Raw genomic sequence first — 19,238 nt, 5'->3', positions numbered from 1 at the left:
AGCCACAGCCCAATAATCACAGCTGATCAGGTTTTTTATTTAAAATCATTTAGAGTTCCAAATATTCATTTTTAGTTCCTAGATTTTGTGATTCAAAATTTGGAATTTTCAATCGACCTTGAGCGTTGACATGGATTACACCAAAGTTGTAGTTTTTGACGTGATCTACAACTTTGTAGTTCAAAAGTCTTTTATTTAAATTATTTAGTCTCAACTATTAATTTTAAAAATTTCGATTTTGAAATTCAAATAATTGAATTTTTCAAACGACCACAAATGTAGACAAGCCCTATACCAAAGTCGTATATCTCGACCAGACCTAAAACTTTGTATTTGAGATTTTTTTTATTTGAGACCATTTAGGGGAACATTCAATAAAAGATTTGTAAAAATTAATAGAAAAGAATAGCTTCATATACTTTGTCATAAGCAACCGTGTGCTTTGGTGGTAAGGGAGAGCTCGCGTGAGGCTTTAGGTCAAGGGTTCTAATTCTACAAAGCATGTGTATGTATTTCTCGCGAAAAAACACGCAACTCAGGGACACGATGCTTGTCTCAGGATTAGGAAAATATACTTATATTTTTTATGGCTGTTTTTGTGTTTTCATTTATAGAGTCGGATCTCTAAAGCCTGTTGCGTCACAGCCTTGGGAAATGGCATATTAGCATAAACCATTTGCTAGAGGTGGTTGGCCCTTGCTACCTTTGTAAATCCAAAACATCCGCCTTCGTAAATCAAGTTTGCAATAGTGATTTTAAATCTAACGTGTACTACGTTTTTCTACGTGTTCATATCTCTATAACACATAAAAGTTTACAGCCTAGGTTAATTCAGTCTTAACAAGTACGCAAAGCAATTATAGGAAAGGTAAACACATAAACTAAATTGCAAGAAAGTAATGTGTATTGCAATGTTGGGGGCTTTGAGCCCAGTCCACGCCACCGCTAGATCTACCCCTTTTTTATGTGCATAATCTACAGAACATGGGGGTCTACAAATCTTGCTTAACGCTAGGCTAACACCTTAAAATGTCCTAATAAGCCTAAAGTAGCACTAAGCAAGTCCAAACTGTTGTGATATTTCCTTACTCTTCTCAACTTTCGAAAGGTGTGAGCCCTCAAATATGTGTTTCTTAAGGCCTCCTTTGGGTCATAGGAAAAATGGAGGAAAAACAAAGGGTTCAAAATCCTATAGGAGTGTTACTGTTCATGTCTTTGGTTCACATGAATGGAGCATAGGAATAGTGTAGAAATTTTTCCTTTGAATGTTGTTTTAGAGGAAAACTACAGGAACTTTAGCATCCACTCAAATCTTTTGGTAGAAATCCAACGTTTTTCCTACGGTCCATCCAAATGATCATTCCTTTCAAATTCTTGTTTTTTTCAATCCTCTATTTTGCAACTGCATCCCTTTGCAATTCCCTTGTTTTTTTCTATTTCTGTGTGTTTTTGCTTTCCTGGGTTCCAAAGTTTCAACCACACATGGAAATGGTTAGGTAAGGCCGAAAGGGGTATTGATAGCCCCAAGTGCTCCCGTTGCTACCTCGGGAACTGAAAATGCATTAACCAAATGTTTTGGTGTTGACTTTAACCTTTTATTGGAACATTTCGTAAGAGCTACAAGACTAGTCGTTGGCCCCTGCCATATCACTCAATGATCCATTGATCATCTTGACGAGCACCGTCGCTTCGAGTGCGCTCTTCACAGTTCTATCTAGTAGTTTAGGGCCATGGTCGGACGGTGCACCCTGCACCCTGCTGCCCCAAGTTTGATCCCCTCGGGGGCGGATTTGTTGGCTGGAGGTGGCGCAGTTTATCTGTGCGTTGAAAAAAATTTCATCGTCTGCCCCGCGTCCCAAAGCACAGGTAAGAAAAGGACCGACCCACTCACAGGGCTACGGGCCCCTGTGTGAGGGCGGGGCAGAGGTTCGGTGGTTTTCTCGGCCTGCGTGAGAGGTCTTCTTCCTTAAGCACAAAGTTACGGGGGCTGTCTGCCCACTGCAGGCCGAGTTTTTTTTAGAGCCATGGTATGATTCGTGATCACAATTTGTTATGCCACAATTTTTTTCACTATTACAACCATGACATGTCACACTTCCTTAGCACCATATCCCACATATTATAGACTCACTTTCGTGCCAAGTTTTATACAACAAGTGCATGTGGCTTCGACTCACCACACTTTCTATGGCAAACATAGTTTGTTAAAGGTTAGGCATGACAAACTACGGCACCAACCAAACAAGCTATCTTCAATAATTTGTGTAGTTCTCTAGTGCACCACTGAACCTATTTTAGAACGCGGGAATTTTTCTCTATTATGTTTCTTTTGTGAAAATGAACTGATTCTTGTGAAATTCCTGTATAATAATTCATATGAAATTTCTGTGTTCCAAACAAGCCTAGGAACTACGATATTTTGAGCTAAGGTAGAGTAGGTATATTTCAATACGAGGCGCGTAGCTAAAGGGCGTGGCCCACCCTAATGCTTTGTATTAAGATATAAGAGTAGGTATTTCCATAGAAAGCTATTTTAAGTAAAATTTAGACATTATTGTTTATTTTAAAGATACTCATAAGAATTTTTATGTATTTCTATTGCATTCTATTCAAATCTATATTTATATGTTGGCATATATTATATTTCTTCTGTAAAAAAGGATTATGTTAACTAGTTTAAAATCCATGGCCACGCTATGTATCAGCTCATTTCACGCTCGAAGCTGTTGATCGCCTTCCGTGGCACCGGTACCTGCGTTGCAATGCTTCAGTAACTTTTTGTGAATCATATCCATATTCGCACCTGGATTTTTGGTACTGTAAACGCTTGTGACGAACAACTATGCTTATTCAGAGTTCAGAAGTGCCATCATATTCTAGTGGAGCCGGCTTGAACTTATCAGACGTCATTCTCCATGTCTCTATATCTGGTTCTGGAACCATCCAGTGACGTGGACGTGTCACGTGTTCATCATAATTTAACCCCCTCCGTCCCACAAGTCTTCCCCAATTCGCCACTCAGGCCCTGTTTAGATTCCACCCAAAATCCAAAAAATTTCAAGATTTCCTGTCATATTAAATCTTACGGCACATGCATGGAGCATTAAATGTATGTAAAAAGAATAATTAATTGCACAGTTTGCCCGTAATTGGTGAGACGAATCTTTTAAGCCAATTTTTACCAATTACAAACAAAAATACTACAGTAGCTAAAAGCCAAAAAATTTCGCATCTAAACGGGCCTCACCAGGGTCCCCAAAAAAACTAGCTCCTCTGCAATTTCAAAATTTTCAACATCCATCCAGCTCCGCTCCAAGCTAAAAAGCTTTCTTTGTCCCTCCAATGGCGGACTTCTTCTTGGGGAGCCCGTTCCGCCGCCTCTTCGACGCGCGCCCCTTCTCCGCCTTCGAGTGGTCCTCCGGCGCGGCGGCGGTGGCCATGGACTGGGTGGAGACCCCGGCCTCCCACGTGCTCCGCGTCAACGTGGCGGGCCTCGGCAAGGACGACGTCAAGGTCCAGGTCGAGGATATTATAAACGATAGGCAATATAAACGACGAAGAACAGTAGATCAAACACAGGAGACACGAGATTTTAACGTGGAAAATCCTCCCAAGGTGGAAGGGAAAAACCACGGGCACCAGCCAGCAAATCTTCACTATATCGGGTGAGGTTACAAACGCCGGAGATTTACAACTTGGGGATACCCTAACCTAGGGGCCTTCCCGTATACAAGTCTATGATGCCTATGAGGGAGGTGGTCCGTATATATAGAGAGAAAAAACCCCACACCCTCGTCTATTAGCAATACGGAACTAATAGGTGGTGTAGTCCCTCTTAACGCTAATGGGCCGCTTTGCTTCGGCCCAAACTTGAATTTGGATCATAGATCAACAAACTCCACCTTGAGACAAATTCCTTCTTGTAGCATAAAATGAACCTTCACCCTAAAACAACAAAGAAATACTTCCGGTGCCAAATAGCCTCTTGGACTAAACAGTTATACCAACTAAGCTTGAGCAAAGCTCAAACTTAGCAACAGGAACTGGCCTTGTCAACATATCAGCAGGATTATCATGTGTGCTTATCTTGCATACCTTTAGCTTACCTTGCGCGACCACATCGCGAACATAATGGTATTTGACATCAATGTGCTTCGTTCTCTCATGGAACATCTGATCTTTAGTGAGACATATAGCACTTTGACTGTCACAAAATAAATTAATGCAAGAATCATCTCCACAAAGCTCAGCAAACAAACCTTTCAACCAAACTAATTCTTTACATGCTTCAGCAATAGCCATATATTCTGCTTCAGTGGTAGACAGGGCAACAACGGGCTGCAATGTTGCCCTCCAACTCACAGCACAACCACCAATAGTGAACACATAACTTGTGAGAGATCTCCTCTTATCCAAATCAGCAGCAAAATCTGAATCCACGTAGCTAGTGAGTCCCTTATCAGTCCTGCCAAACTTCAAACAGGCATTTGTTGTACCACGAAGGTACCTGAAAATCCACTGAACAGCCTTTCAATGTTCTTTACCAGGATTAGCCATGTATCTACTAACCAAACTCATAGCATATGATAAATCAGGACGAGAGCAAACCATGGCATACATCAAAGAACCAACAGCACTAGAATATGGAACTCTTGACATGTACTCAAAATCCTCATCCGTACTAGCACATTGTAAAATTGATAATTTGAAATGAGGAGCAATAGGAGTACTAACAGACTTTGCATCATGCATGTTGAAACGATGAAGAACTTTCTTAATGTAACTTTGCTGACTAAGCAATAACAAACCAGAATTTCTGTCTCTTGTAATTTCCATACCTAGAATCTTCTTAGCAGCACCAAGATCCTTCATCTCAAACTCACTACTCAACAGTTTCTTCAATGTAGTGATTTCTTTCTTGCTCTTGGCAGCAATTAACATATCATCAACATATAACAGCAAGTATATAGGTGATCCCTCAACAAATTTAATGTACACACAGCTATCAAATTCAGACCTCTTAAAACCATGTAACATCATAAAAGAATCAAACCTTTTATACCATTGACGAGGAGACTGTTTTAAACCATATAAGGACCTCTTTAATTTGCAAACATGATCCTCCTTACCAGGTACTATGAACCCTTCTGGCTGGTCCATGTATATCTCCTCCTCTAGCTCTCCATGAAGAAACGCAGTCTTTACATCTAACTGCTCAAGCTCAAGATCTCGCATAGCAACAATACCGAAAAATGTACAAATTGAACGATGCTTTACAACTAGAGAGAACACATCATTATAATCAACACCAGGAATCTGACTGAAACCTTTTGCTACTAACCTTGCCTTAAATCTTGGAGGCTCACTAGGAGACAAACCTTCCTTTCTCTTGAAGATCCATTTGCAACGAATGGCCTTCTTATGTTTAGGCAAGCGCACAACATCCCATGTGCCATTTTTCTCAAGTGACTGCATCTCTTCTTGCATAGCGGAAATCCACTTCTCGCGGTCACCAGAAACAACAGCTTCAGTGTACGTAGCCGGCTCATGAATATTCTCAACCTGTTCAGCACAACTAAAGGCATAATGAACAATATCACATTCCTCAATTAAACGTGGATGAGGTCCACAACTCCTCTTTGTTCTACGATCTGCAATAGACTGATTTTGAGGCTGCAAAACAGGAGGTGAGTGCTGAACAATATCATGAACATTGTTATCAATAATTTCAGTTTCCTGATCATCTACGTGCTCCACCTGCACGCTAACATGTTCCTGCTCCTCATCAGAACCAACTGGTGAAACATCTGTGGACAAGCTGTCATTAAACATAACAGATTCATTGAAAACAACGCTCCTGCTTATGAAAGTCTTTTTAGTTTCAGGATTCCATAACTTATATCCTTTAACTCCAGAACCATAACTAAGAAACAGACACTTAATGGCTCTAGGTTCTAGCTTTCCATTATCAACATGAGCATAAGCAGTGCAACCGAAAACTCTCAACTGTGAATAATCAGCAGGCATACCAGACCATACCTCAATGGGAGTTTTCTTATTAAGTGGGATAGAAGGTGACCGGTTGATCAAGTAACAGGCAGTGTTAGCAGCCTCAGCCCAAAAACGCCTGTTCATATGAGCATTGGATAACATGCAACGAGCCCTCGAGATGATCGTTCGGTTCATGCGCTCAGCCACACCATTCTGCTGAGGAGTGTACGGAATGGTGTGGTGCCTAACAATGCCTTTTTCCCTGCAGTAATCATTAAAAGCATCCGAACAGAATTCACCGCCATTGTCAGTACGAAGCAATTTTACCTTCTTTTCAGTTTGCCTTTCTATCATAACTTTCCACTCTTTAAAAGCAGCAAAAGTATCATATTTACTTTTCAGAAAATAAGGCCACACTTTTCTAGAGTAATCATCAATAATGGTAAGCATGTAACGAGCACCACCATAAGAGGGCTTACGAGACGGCCCCCACAAATCAGCATGTACATAATCAAGTGTACCTTTGGTGGTATGAACAGATGCATTGAATTTTACCCTCTTATGCTTACCAAAAACACAGTGCTCACAGAACTTCATCTTACCCACAGTGCAGCCATCCAGCAGGTCTCTCTTGATCAATTCTGCCATACCAAGTTCACTCATATGCCCAAGACGCATATGCCAGAGATTAGTTTTACTTGGTTCATGATTAGAAACAGCAGCAGCAGTGACGAAACCATGTAAAGTACTTCCTCTAAGAACATATAACTTTGCAGAGTTCATATCACCTATCATATAAATGAGAGAGCCTTTTGATACCTTACACACTCCACCTGAACCGGAGTGTCTGTACCCCTCGGTATCAAGTGTGCTAAGGGAGATGAGATTTCTGGCCATCCCTGGTATGTGCCTCACATCTTTCAGTGTGCGTATCATGCCATCATGCATCTTGATCTGAATGGAGCCAATGCCCATAATCTTACGGGGGTTGTTATCTCCCATACGCACAACATCTCCACTCTGCACAGACTCATAAGAACTGAACCAATCTCTGTTAGAGCATATATGAAACGAGCATGCAGAATCAAGTATCCATTCATCACGACCAGCAACACAACCAGCAAAAACAACCAGAACATCTCCTGAATCAGAATTATCAACAGCGGAGACAACAGAGGCCTTACCATCACCATCGGATTTATTTTTCGGTTTATACGTACCGTTTCTTTTCTCCTTATTCTGCAGCTTCCAACAATCCTCAATGACATGAGTATCTTTCTTACAATACCTGCAGAACTTATCCCTGCCTCTGGACTTCGAACGGCCTTTACCATTCTTGCTGTTGTCTCGATTATTGTTGTTGTTGTAGGTTTTCTGCTCGGGCCTGCCTCTAACCTGTAACACTTCGCCCTTGGAGGACGACACATCAGACTGAACCATACCTTTCATCTTCTCCCTCGTCTGGAGGGCATCATATACTTTCGCAAGAGTTAGTTCATCACGGCTTAATAGTATGGTATCTCGAAAATTTGCAAATGAAGTAGGCAGTGAGCATAACAGTAGAAGAGCTAAATCTTCATCATCATATTTTACCTCCATCGACACTAGGTCGGCAACGATCTCCTTAAAGATCGATAAGTGGTTCATCACCGAACCACCTTCTTGCAGCTTGTGCGTGAACAACTTCATCTTCACGTGCATTTTACTGGTTAGATCCTTGGACATACAGATCGATTCCAGCTTGAGCCAAAGTTCTGCGGCAGTTTTCTCCTGCAGCACTTCTTGCAAAATATCATTATGTAGATGAAGTTGAATCAGAGACAGAGCCTTACGATCCTTCCGCTTCTCTTCAGCGGTCCATGACTTCTGCCCTTTTCCTCCGAAACCATCCAGCGCCTCATCAAGATCCGAAGATTGTGCTAGAATCGCCCGCATCTTGACTTGCCACAGTGCAAATCTCATCTTGTAATCCAGCAGCGGTAGATCAAACTTCATCGATGCCATCGCGAAACCCTAAGGTCAAACCAAGCTATGATACCATTTGTTATAAACGATAGGCAATATAAACGACGAAGAACAGTAGATCAAACACAGGAGACACGAGATTTTAATGTGGAAAATCCTCCCAAGGTGGAAGGGAAAAACCACGGGCACCAGCCAGCAAATCTTCACTATATCGGGTGAGGTTACAAACGCCGGAGATTTACAACTTGGGGATACCCTAACCTAGGAGCCTTCCCGTATACAAGTCTATGATGCCTATGAGGGAGATGGTCCGTATATATAGGGAGAAAAAACCCCACACCCTCGTCTATTAGCAATACGGAACTAATAGATGGTGTAGTCCCTCTTAACGCTAATGGGCCGCTTTGCTTCGGCCCAAACTTGAATTTGGATCATAGCTCAACAGGAGGGCAACGTGCTCACCATCAGGGGCGCCCCGCCCCCGCCCGCGGCCAAGGACAAGGGGAAGCACGAGGATGAGGAGGGGACGGTGTGGCACGTGGCGGAGCGCGGCAAGCCGGAGTTCGCGCGGGCCGTGGCGCTGCCGGAGAACTTGCGCGTGGACGGGATCAGGGCCGGCGTGGAGAACGGGGTGCTCACCGTCGTGGTGCCCAAGGAGGCCGCCCCGGTCCGGCCCAAGCCCAGGCCCATCGCCGTCTCCAGCAAGCTCTGATGAGTCTGAGGCGAAGGCGATGACATGCCGCGGTATTCTGAATTTCTGATCGACCCTAAAAAACGTGTACTACCCGTGTAAATTGTGAATTGTGATACAATTTCATGGAAGTAATCCAAGAGTGAGTAAAAATGGCCGCTAGCCAATACAAAACACTACTATGGATTCTGAATCTGCAGTTTGTAAACCAAATTAAAACTAAAAGCCTGTTTGAATAAATTAAAGATTTTGAGGTTTTCATAAATATCTGTACACTATCTAAACAGGGGAGACAAATCTGGAGTAGACATCCCTGCACTTCCTGCCTGGCAGGTATACGCTCAGGCTGTTGGACGAAATGCCGACGTACCCAGCACCACTTGTGCGGCGTGGAGGCGCTTATACAGGTTCGGCAAAGATGGGAAAGCATTAGTCGGCGTGCCCAGTGAGGCACTCCAGTTTTCGAATGAATGTCTAGTTGCCTACTGCTCAGCCGAGTGATGTCATCATCATGCTGGTGCTCTTCTGGATTGCTCAAAGCATGATCTGGGTTCTCGGACGTACATAAGTACCTGTTCCTTGATTTCGGTTGAACATCAGAGTTGGCACAGAATTCAGCAACGTGTGGGTGCCATCAGTTTCATCAGGTTGCTTGCTGTAAGCCAGTTATCCTGACTACTCTGTAGATTCAGCGAAGACCGAAAAGTTTTATTACAGTGTCTTAACATTCAAGTTTGCTTGCGTACTTTCCGTAATACAGCTTCTGCATTTCACTCAAGCTCAGTTAAATTATGGACCAACTGTCTCGGTCCTTTCAGTCGGTCCTGAATACCTACTTTACTGCTATTTTGCATCTCCAGCAATTCCAGACTGCTTTATATTTATTCATGAACAATCTTTCAATAATATGATCATGTCAAACTTTGACCTTTGGCTAACTTCCTAAGTTTCCGGCAGTAGTAGTAACTTGGTTCAGAGCTTGCAGATTCTATGGCTCTTATACCTGATTTTTCCTGTGCTCGTGATTATTTTCACTCGTATTTGGTTCAGTACGACTCCTTTATTGAGTACTTGTTTTGTCTTTCTATCTTCCTTTTTCTTTCTATGGATCTGTATTTGTGTTTTTTTCTCTCGTAATAATAATATAATACAGCAAATCTCTTGCTTTTTTCAAAAAAAAACTCGCATTTGAGACAACTTTCAGTATAAGTAGTCGAAAGAGTCTGGGGTGATGCTTTGCCTTTGCGCTGTTTTCTCTGGTAGTTCAAAATCCTTTGTACGTAGCAACACAAGCCCATCTTACTTCCTGACCAGAAAGAATGGCAGTTAGCCTTGCTCTTGCAACCATTGGTTAGCACAGCTACTGGTCAGCCCTCTCTTGGTTTTCAGTTCCGAGTAAACCAGATGCAGCCTTAAATTCGCTAATTCCACAAACTGATTAACAGATCTTCTCGTATATCTCCTGCTCACGAAGGGCTTCAAACAAACCGGACGTCATGTACCATGACCACCCCTGCCTCTGCCTGCAGTCCTGCACCACTGTTTAGGTCTCCATGAACGTTCTCCTGATTGCTATGGTCTCCTTTGCTTCCCAATGGTTCACATGCCTTGTGGTAGCAGGTGTTGCATTAATTCATAACTACTCTACTTTCGATTTGGTTATCCAGTTGCTCATATTCACTCAACATTCTATTTCCATCCGGTTTCAATTGCAGCGGTTTTACTAGCGGTGCTCTACTGCTTCCTGAAGCAACTACTAGCAGAAAATGCTGATGCAGCAGAGCAGGAGCCAATTCGGCGCCAAGATGAAACAGGCCTTGAAACCGAACCGGTTCTGCCAAGGAAAGAGGTGTTCTTCAACTACGGAGCAACCGAAGAGCAGCCTGAGTCCAGTGCATTTCCTGCTCTTGCTGAAGATCCGCTTAGCGAGAAGATGTGCAAGATCTGCTATGACGCGCCCCGGAGCTGCTTCTTGATACCCTGCGGCCATTGCTTTACCTGCTTCACATGTGCAAGGAGGTATACATGTTTCTCATCTTTTTTTTTCATGGGAATCCGTTCGGACCACTTTTGCAAGTTTATTAGCTCGAAGGTAAAAGGCACATTATTTGTGCTTCTAGTTCTAGACTTCTAGTGTCACTGATAGTCTATGGAATCTCTGGTTTATCACTTTAGGAAATTTTCTAAGGCTTACTATCATCATCGTCAGACTAAAAAAAGACTGTTGTGAGTGAAATGGAGTGGGTCAAACATTCAAAAGTTTTTGTGAAGAAACTGAATATTAAGTTAGTTCAACTAACAAGGTATATACTAAGGCCTCGTTTAGATTGCAAAAAAAATGAACCCGATGAATAGTACAACTTTCGTCTTATTTGGTAAATATTGTCCAATCGTAGACCAACTAGGCTCAAAAGATTCATCTCGTGATTTCCAACTAAACCGTGTAATTAGTTATTTTTTTACCTACATTTAATACTCCATGCAAGCGGCTAAAAATTGATGTGATGGAGAGAGAGTGAAAAAACTTGGAATTTGGATGGCATCTAAACAAGGCCTAAATATATGTCCATATTTGAGTGGTATAGATGAAATGTTGCTCTCTTTTTTTTTTTTTGAGCAACAGATGATGATGAAATGTTGCTGATTGCCATTGCCACTGCAGGATTGTGGAAGAGGAAAACAAGGCCTGCCCGATCTGTCGAAGGCTGATCCAGAGTAAGAAGACTCGAGAGCACTTAGATCGCTACGGATGGGCTGTATACTTGTTTCATGTAGCTTCCTGGGCTTCTCGGATGTGTTGGGCCTAGGGTCTGTACTGAGCCCAAGTTCCTGAATCCTGTGGAAATGAAATTATGTCTGTAGCTAAATTTAAAGCATTTTTCTTCGCTAGCGACTATCCTAACTTGCCTATCCGATTACATCTAGCCTTCTGCTTTCTCCGTCCCAAAATAAGTCCATATCTCACACTTATAGAAGTCAAAAAAATAAAAATTGATTAAATATATACAAACCAATACTAATATTCATGATAGCAAATACACATCATCGGATTAATCACATCATATATATTCATAATAAACTTATTTGAATATACAAAGGTTGAAACTATTTTCTATCAATTTAGTTCGGATTGAAACTAGTTGACACTCGAATTGTGATATATGCACTTGTTTTGGGATGAATGGAGTACTCATTATTTTGTGTATGGAAATAATTCACACACACACAACAGCCTTGGACCTGCCGTCACTCCAATTCTCACGCTGATGTCGTGTTCGTGTACACCTGCTTCGTGTCACCAGTTGGATTTGTACTAGCACGACCACGACCAGAATAAAGTAAAGTATGGAGGCGGTCTGCCGGTCTGCCCTGATGCCTCTCCATGTCCGTGGCGCCCAAGTTTCCTCCCTAGCTTTGACCGCAGAGCGTGCACTGTCCACGTCACATGACAGGGACAAAAACAACTTTTCTGAAAACACACAAATAGAATCCAATCATCCTTCACACGAAACGAAAAAAGAAAAAGATGCGCCTGGCAACCTGAGAGTGTATGTAGAAACACAAAGTTTTCTTTCTTGCTAAGAGACGTATATATCTCCACTTTTTTCGGTTTCTTTGTACTTATTGAATTTGCATCTATCTATCTAGATGGAAAATTGTTTTACCTGGTGATCAGACTTTCAGGCTTGTATATATACTACTAGTAGTAGAAAATGGTTGAAGTTGCTGTAGCAATTGATTATGTCGATTTCTCTCTTTTCTTTTAGTTTTAGTTTTATTTATAATTGAATTGACGATGTACTGCTTTACCGGCGCAATGGGCCAGAGAAACATTCACTCGTTAGCGACTCCTACTAAACAGCCAGACAGAGAAGAAAAGCAATGGAGATTTTTCTATTACTCCGTATCTATTATACATTCCCTGAAGAAAGGAAAGCCTTCGCATACTCGCCCTAGCTCCGAGGAAAATGGGACGCCATGTTTTACGAGTCTTCGATCTTAGAGCATTTTCAAAAGACTCTCCATATCCTTCCTAAATGCTAACGCTAGGAATAGAGATTTTAAAGGAAAACTAACCTCCAACGGTCTCTCTAAATAGTCATCCAAATATAGCCAACTTCTATTCTAGATTTTTGGCTAGCCAAAAATAGAAGGCAAGAATGGCTCTATAGAGTCCGCATGAGAAATAGAAAAACCGTTGGAGAGTGAAAAGATAGAGAGAATTCCTTATTTGACACCAGACAAATGACCCGTTCCTTTCTTGGCCAGTTGGCCCTCAAAAAAATTCCGTTCCCTATTTGACACCGATTTCAACTTTCGTTCCTTATACGACACTCCGTTGGGTTTGCCATCCGTAAACCGTTAACTGACATGTGAAAAGACGATTTTGCCCCTGTGGGCCCCACCACCATTCTCCCTTTCTCCACGGCCTGGCTCCCAGGTGCACTTCTCAATGTACCACAACACTTCTCAATGGCATTTCATCGAGCAGGTGATGGGCACGTGCCAGTCCAGCGCGCTGGTGCAGTGGCGATCTTGGTGCCGCGGCGGAGGCACCATGCACGCGCGAGGCCGCCGTGGCACGACTCGGCATGGCGGTGGCAGCAGTCACGCGCGCTCGCAGCCGTCTCTGTGCGGCGGTAGTGACGGCACGCACACGCTCTACTAGGTGCGGCGGTGGCCACAAGGTCGGCCACGGTCCACTCCGCGGACGCCATGACGTGCAGCGACCACATGCTCTGCTGCACCGCCACGCTCACCAGAACCTTGCTCAGCGTCCTCCTCGGACTCCTCCCCGTGTCACCACCGTCCGGGGGCGGGGACTCGGAATGGAAGCTCGCTGCGCTGACGCCGGCGAGCAGGTCAGGCAGCGTCTTGGGCCTCTGCTTCTGCGGCTGGTGGTGCCACTGCTTGGTCCCGCGCCCGTGGAACGACGCCGACCGCTGCTGAGCCGCAGCCACCATCATCGCCTGCCGTTGATTCTTGCCGCTGGAGCTACTGCTCTTATTCTCGCCGTGTGGCGGCGCCAGAGGAGGCATCGCGCGTGCCGTGACTACGAGTGCTGGTCGGCTGCAGAACGGGGCTCTATACGTCGATCGAGGCGATTGATCCGCTAGTGACGACTACGGACAAGTCACGTTCGGTGGTGGCGGCAAGGCTCGCGGCGGCCGGACGACGAGGCTGTCAATGCTGCACAGGTGAGCTCCGCACCGGAGGACGCCGGATCTCGCAGGGAGGAGCCGAGCCGAAGGACGCCGGATCTCGCACGGAAGCGGGTGCGCCAGCAACTTCTTCGGAGGCCATGGCGGTGGTGTGAGCCACACGTGCGCGGACGCGTGAGCGCTTCGCCGAGCCGGGCTGTGGAGAAGGGGAGGAGAGGAGGGAGAAGGGTGGTGGGGCCCATAGGGGTAAAATCGTCTTTTCACATGGCAGTTAACGGTTCACGGATAGCAAACCCAACGGAGTGTCGTATAAGGAACGGGTCATTTGTCTGGTGTCAAATAAAGAATTCTCTCGAAAAGATATAGAAAGCGATTTTTATGCATATGACTCTCCAAATAATGATTTAGAAAATGAGATTTAGAAAGGCTCTCGGAGATACTCTCAGACTATCTCCAACAACCGCTACCCAAAATACAAGACACATTCCACGTTTGGATAACGCTACAGGCAAAGGGTTCAATACCTATTTTTAATCTTTTCTAACAATAAGACCCAAAAGAGAACCATTTCTGTAAATAGGTCTTAACGAGAGAGAATACTCATATTTAGGTTATACATCTTCTGACATCGAAAGTAGGTCTCGTAAACAGGTATTGTGTTGAGACACGTTTTGTGTCCGGGTATCCTCAGGGCCGTTTTGCCAACTACCGCAGCGCCAGGAGTTACACATGTGGTGACGTCACAGCCGCAAACTGGATTACTGAACCGACCCCGATCGCACCGCACCCGACCTCAGAGTCTCAGACCTCTCGTCATCTGGAACTGGAACCATCCCCGAACCGACCCAGGCCGCCTGCCTCCTGCCTCCTTCCCCATCTCCGGTCGCCGTCCTCTCCAAGGCTCTTCCCAATCAAATACCCCCTTCCTCCCACCCCTCCCTTCCTCACCACCACTACCCTCCGCCGCCTCCCCAACCCCCCCCCCCCCCCCCCCCCCCCCCCCCACACCACCACACACACACACGCCCCACACCGCACTCCACCCCTGCACCAACACTCTTCCATACCCCACCACCAACAACACCCCGACCCGACGGCGGACGGCGCAGCAACCCTAGGTTCACTCCTCCCGTCCCGCCGCCGTATGCAGCCCTCCACCGATCGCCGTCGCGGGGGTGGACCCGTGGCCACCGCCTTCCGCTCCGAGTGGCGCCCCCGCCCCGCCGGCGCCGCCTCTGCCCCTGGCCCGGCCGCGGGCCCCGACGCCGCCGGCCCGATCCTGCCCCTCCCTACGCCGGCCTCGGAGGCCCGGCCGTCCCACCGCCGCTCACGCCGCTCCAATCACAGCAACAACAGCGGGAACAACCACAGCCGCCGCCTTGCCCCGCCTCAGGAGCAGAACGACAACAACGAGAGATACCGTCGCCGCGGTCCGCCGCCGGAGAGGCCGGCTCCCGCGCCACCTGCTTCTGCACGTGAGCGCGCTCCCGCGCCCGCGCCTGCGGCGGCGGCGACTCGGGGCGATGGGCCGGTGCCGCAGCTGGTGCAGGAGATCCAGGACAAGCTCGCCCGCGGCGCGGTGGAGTGCATGATATGCTACGACATGGTGCGGCGGTCGGCGCCCATCTGGTCCTGCGACAGCTGCTTCTCCATATTCCACCTCCCCTGCATCCGCAAGTGGGTCCGCTCCCCGGCCTCCGCCGCCGACGCCTCCCCGGCAGCAGACCCCGCCTCCCCCTCCTGGCGCTGCCCGGGGTGTCAGTCAGTGTACGCCACGCCGGCCCACGACCTCGCCTACACCTGCTTCTGCGGGCGCCGGAGAGATCCCCCCAACGACCATTTCCTAACACCCCACTCCTGCGGCGAGCCCTGCTCCAAGCCTCTCGAGAGGGCGGAACCGCCGGGCGCAAAGGGGGAGGATGTTGACGCCACCAGGTGCCCGCACGTCTGCGTCCTTCAGTGCCACCCGGGCCCGTGCCCGCCCTGCAAAGCATTTGCTCCGGATCGACCCTGCCCCTGCGGGAAGCAGATCATCGTGCGGAGGTGTGCGGACCGGAGCACGCCTGTGACCTGTGGCCGCCCTTGTGAACAGATGCTACCTTGCAAAAGGCATCGCTGCGAGAAGGTTTGCCACACTGGTTCCTGCGGGGATTGTGCGGTTCTCATCTCTGCGCGGTGCTTCTGCGGGAAGAAGAATGAGACATTGCTATGTGGAGACATGATGGTAAAGGGGAAGCTGTCTGAGGAGGACGGGGTGTATTCTTGCAATGAGGTGTGTGGCCGCACACTTGCCTGTGGCAATCATGCCTGCAAGGATATGTGCCACCCAGGGCCTTGTGGAGAGTGTGAGCTCATGCCGGGGAAGGTCAGTACATGCCATTGCGGCAAGACCAGGCTGCAGGAGAGGAGGGCGAGCTGCTTGGACGCAATCCCCACCTGCGACAAGATATGTGATAAGAAACTGCCATGTGGGGTGCATAGGTGCAAGGTCAATTGCCATGAGGGAGAATGTCCACCTTGTTTGGTCCGCGTTGAGCAGAAGTGCCGTTGTGGCTCATCAGGTCAGATGGTGGAGTGCTACAAGGTCGCAATGGAAGAGTTCCGCTGCAACAAGCCTTGTGGTCGCAAGAAGAACTGTGGGAGGCATCGGTGCAGTGAGCTCTGTTGTCCACTGTCGAGGAAAGTTGCACAGCTTGAAGGTGGTAACTGGGATCCTCATCTCTGCCAGATATCATGTGGCAAGAAGCTCCGATGTGGGCAGCATGCATGCCAGCTACTCTGCCACAGTGGTCATTGCCCACCCTGCTTGGAGACTATATTCACTGATCTCACTTGTGCCTGTGGCAGAACTTCTCTCCCGCCACCTCTGCCTTGTGGAACACCAACACCATCTTGTCCACATCAGTGCTCAGTTCCCCAGCCTTGCAGACATCCTGCCTCGCATTCATGCCATTTTGGGGATTGTCCGCCTTGTATCGTGCCAGTAATGAGAGAATGCATTGGGGGGCATGTGATGCTGAGGAATATCCCTTGCGGATCGAAGGATATCAGGTGCAACCAACCATGTGGGAAGAATCGCCAATGTGGAATCCATGCTTGCAACAGGCCTTGCCATCCTCCCCCTTGTGATCAGACACCTGCAAATGGAGATGCTAGCTCAAGCTCTGGTGGCAAAGCTTCTTGTGGACAGGTATGTGGTGCCGCGAGGAGAGAATGCAAGCACACATGCACTGCCCCCTGCCACCCATCTTCCCAATGCCCAGATTTGAGATGTGAATTTGCAGTGACTATTACCTGTTCTTGTGGCCGAATCACTGCAACTGTTCCCTGCGGTGCTGGTGGATCCTCCACGGGTGATAATATGTTTGAAGTCTCCATCATACAGAAGCTGCCAATGCCTCTCCAGCCAGTGGAATCAAATGGGAGGAGGGTGCCTCTTGGGCAGAGGAAGATTTCTTGTGATGAGGAGTGTGCAAAGATGGAGAAGAAGAGGGTCCTTGCTGAAGCATTTGACATCACTCCACTCAATTTGGATGCATTGCATTTTGGTGAGAATTCAAGTTCATCGGATTTGGTTTCTGACTTGTTCCGGCGTGAGCCAAAGTGGGTGCTGGCCATAGAAGAGAGGTGCAAGTTCCTTGTACTTGGCAAGGTGAGAGGCAGTTCTTCAAGCAATCTGAAACTGCATGTCTTTTGCCCCATGTTGAAGGACAAGAGAGATGCTATCAGGCTAATTGCAGACCGGTGGAAGCTTTCTGTCAAGGCGGCTTGTTGCGAGCCTAAGCGTTTTGTTGCTATCCATGTCACACCCAAATCGAAACCGCCTGCTCGCATCCTGGGATCCAAGGCAGGAGCACCTGTTACAGCTGCCCATCCTTACTTTGATCCACTTGTTGACATGGATCCGAGGCTAGTTGTCGCCATGCTTGACCTGCCACGAGATGCTGATGTGAACGCTCTAGTCCTAAGGTTTGGTGGGGAATGTGAATTGGTCTGGCTGAATGACAAGAATGCCATTGCCGTATTCAATGATCCAGCTAGAGCAGCAACAGCACTGAGGCGGCTGGATTATGGGTCTGCTTACCAGGGCGCTGCGATGTTTATGCCAAGCAGCGCTCAGGCATCCTCTTCAGGCAATGTTTGGATTGGAGAGCAGAAGGATGGAGGGCTCACTGCTAGGAGCAATCCGTGGAAGAAGCCTGATCTGCCTTCTGGAGACTGGACTGGTGTTGCTGGCCATGCTCCAGCACCAGGATGGAGAGGCGCCAACACTGCCGCTCAGGTCATGGGGACTCCGAACCGATGGAATGTTCTGGAATCAGACGCTGCTGCAAGCTCTGGTCCAGGCGATGAGCGGAAGCCTTCTCCGCGCACGGATGCTGCGTACAGCGCAATACCAAACGCTGGGAATGCTGGGCCATCTGTGACTAAGCTGCAGCCGGATGTAGAGGTGGACGACTGGGAAGAAGCTTGTGAATGAGGTAGCATCGGGAAGTTTGGTCCAGATGTTATGTATTCTTCTGGAATCTGGTTATAGTTTAATCTGCTTCGCTGGTACTGGTGCTATGTTGGTACCGAGCCTTCATGTTGTAGCACACATTTTTAATTAGTTTCGTGATTGCCTGGTAGACTGTTGAGTCAGAAGTGCCGACTTTGTTACGCAGGTGACTGAGCCGGCAAATGAATCTCTGTAAGGCTGTGCTGCTTATTTTCGCAGGCCTTTTGTCGAGTTCAGAAGAAATTAGTATGCCACAAGGTTTCTATCTTTTATTATTGGTTATTATTAGGTTTCGATTGTATCTTTTGTTACCCGCTTATAATTTACTTGTGAAAGTATCTGGATCTCGGATTTGGGTCTTGAGCACTGGTACTGTGTGAGAAAAACCGGGAGAAGTGCTCTGCCTCTGTTAGTACTGTTGGTCATGCTGAGCTATCTCTATCTCTATCTCTACTACTATGAAGAACCAAAAGCGACGTCCACACGCCCTTCGTCCGTCGTCCGTCGTCCGGCACTCCTCCCTGCTCGAAAAAGTACGTAGTGGTTCATGACCCGCCTCTATCTTCTCTCGTATCCTGCTGCTGCCCAGCTCCCATCCCGCGCCCGTTCACATCGCCAAGGTGATTGTTTTTCTTGATCTATGATCAAGATTAGTGTACCTCACCTGTAAGTTCACATTGGTTATTCCTTTTTTTCATTTCTTTTAACTGAACATGCACTTGGAAATCTTCAAGCAGCATCTGATGGCTGGTGCGGTTGCTAGGCGATGATAATTCCCAAGTGAGTTCATCCTCCTCTCGGCATTTGTTTTTCAGTTAGTTTGTGCTAAGCAGTAAGGCAAAGATCATTGCCGACCTTAACAGAGGCGGGAAATAATAGACATAAGAACCTGCGAGAAATAGGTGGCGAAAGCAAATTCTTGGAAAGGTAC

At 46.8% G+C, this 19,238-nt stretch overlaps 3 protein-coding genes across 3 annotated transcripts; all 3 read left to right on the top strand.

Moving 5' to 3' along the window:
• The first annotated feature begins 3,252 nt into the window (after nucleotides 1–3,252).
• LOC136529355 (16.0 kDa heat shock protein, peroxisomal-like) lies at nucleotides 3,253–8,912 on the top strand. Its single transcript, XM_066522428.1, has 2 exons — nucleotides 3,253–3,528; nucleotides 8,405–8,912. The coding sequence occupies exons 1-2, from the start codon at nucleotides 3,343–3,345 to the stop codon at nucleotides 8,666–8,668; spliced, it is 450 nt and encodes a 149-aa protein (XP_066378525.1). The 5' UTR covers nucleotides 3,253–3,342; the 3' UTR covers nucleotides 8,669–8,912.
• Nucleotides 8,913–9,702: 790 nt separating this feature from the next.
• On the top strand, nucleotides 9,703–11,477 carry LOC136529354 (E3 ubiquitin-protein ligase APD2). Its single transcript, XM_066522427.1, has 3 exons — nucleotides 9,703–10,267; nucleotides 10,363–10,666; nucleotides 11,310–11,477. Exons 1-3 carry the CDS (start codon nucleotides 10,201–10,203, stop codon nucleotides 11,452–11,454), a joined length of 516 nt encoding a protein of 171 aa, XP_066378524.1. The 5' UTR covers nucleotides 9,703–10,200; the 3' UTR covers nucleotides 11,455–11,477.
• Nucleotides 11,478–14,822: 3,345 nt separating this feature from the next.
• Nucleotides 14,823–18,606, top strand: LOC136525169 (NF-X1-type zinc finger protein NFXL1-like). Its single transcript, XM_066518166.1, has one exon. The coding sequence runs from the start codon at nucleotides 14,954–14,956 to the stop codon at nucleotides 18,287–18,289; it is 3,336 nt and encodes a 1,111-aa protein (XP_066374263.1). The 5' UTR covers nucleotides 14,823–14,953; the 3' UTR covers nucleotides 18,290–18,606.
• The last annotated feature ends 632 nt before the right edge of the window (nucleotides 18,607–19,238 follow it).

This window comes from Miscanthus floridulus, chromosome 19, assembly GCF_019320115.1.
Source record: "Miscanthus floridulus cultivar M001 chromosome 19, ASM1932011v1, whole genome shotgun sequence".
Taxonomy (NCBI): domain Eukaryota; kingdom Viridiplantae; phylum Streptophyta; class Magnoliopsida; order Poales; family Poaceae; genus Miscanthus; species Miscanthus floridulus.
The sequence above is the reverse complement of the archived record's forward strand: the minus strand, read 5'-3'. Positions and strand labels throughout refer to the sequence as shown.

What these genes read in the sequence shown, in the direction of transcription:
- LOC136529355 (XM_066522428.1), top strand. Translation starts at nt 3,343, where the DNA reads ATGGCGGACTTCTTCTTGGGGAGCCCGTTCCGCCGCCTCTTCGACGCG. An exon ending in TCAAGGTCCAGGTCGAGGAT is followed by an intron (nt 3,529 to 8,404) that starts ATTATAAACGAT and finishes GCTCAACAGGAG; the next exon opens with GGCAACGTGCTCACCATCAG.
- LOC136529354 (XM_066522427.1), top strand. Translation starts at nt 10,201, where the DNA reads ATGAACGTTCTCCTGATTGCTATGGTCTCCTTTGCTTCCCAATGGTTC. An exon ending in CACATGCCTTGTGGTAGCAG is followed by an intron (nt 10,268 to 10,362) that starts GTGTTGCATTAA and finishes TTTCAATTGCAG; the next exon opens with CGGTTTTACTAGCGGTGCTC. An exon ending in TGCTTCACATGTGCAAGGAG is followed by an intron (nt 10,667 to 11,309) that starts GTATACATGTTT and finishes TTGCCACTGCAG; the next exon opens with GATTGTGGAAGAGGAAAACA.
- LOC136525169 (XM_066518166.1), top strand. Translation starts at nt 14,954, where the DNA reads ATGCAGCCCTCCACCGATCGCCGTCGCGGGGGTGGACCCGTGGCCACC.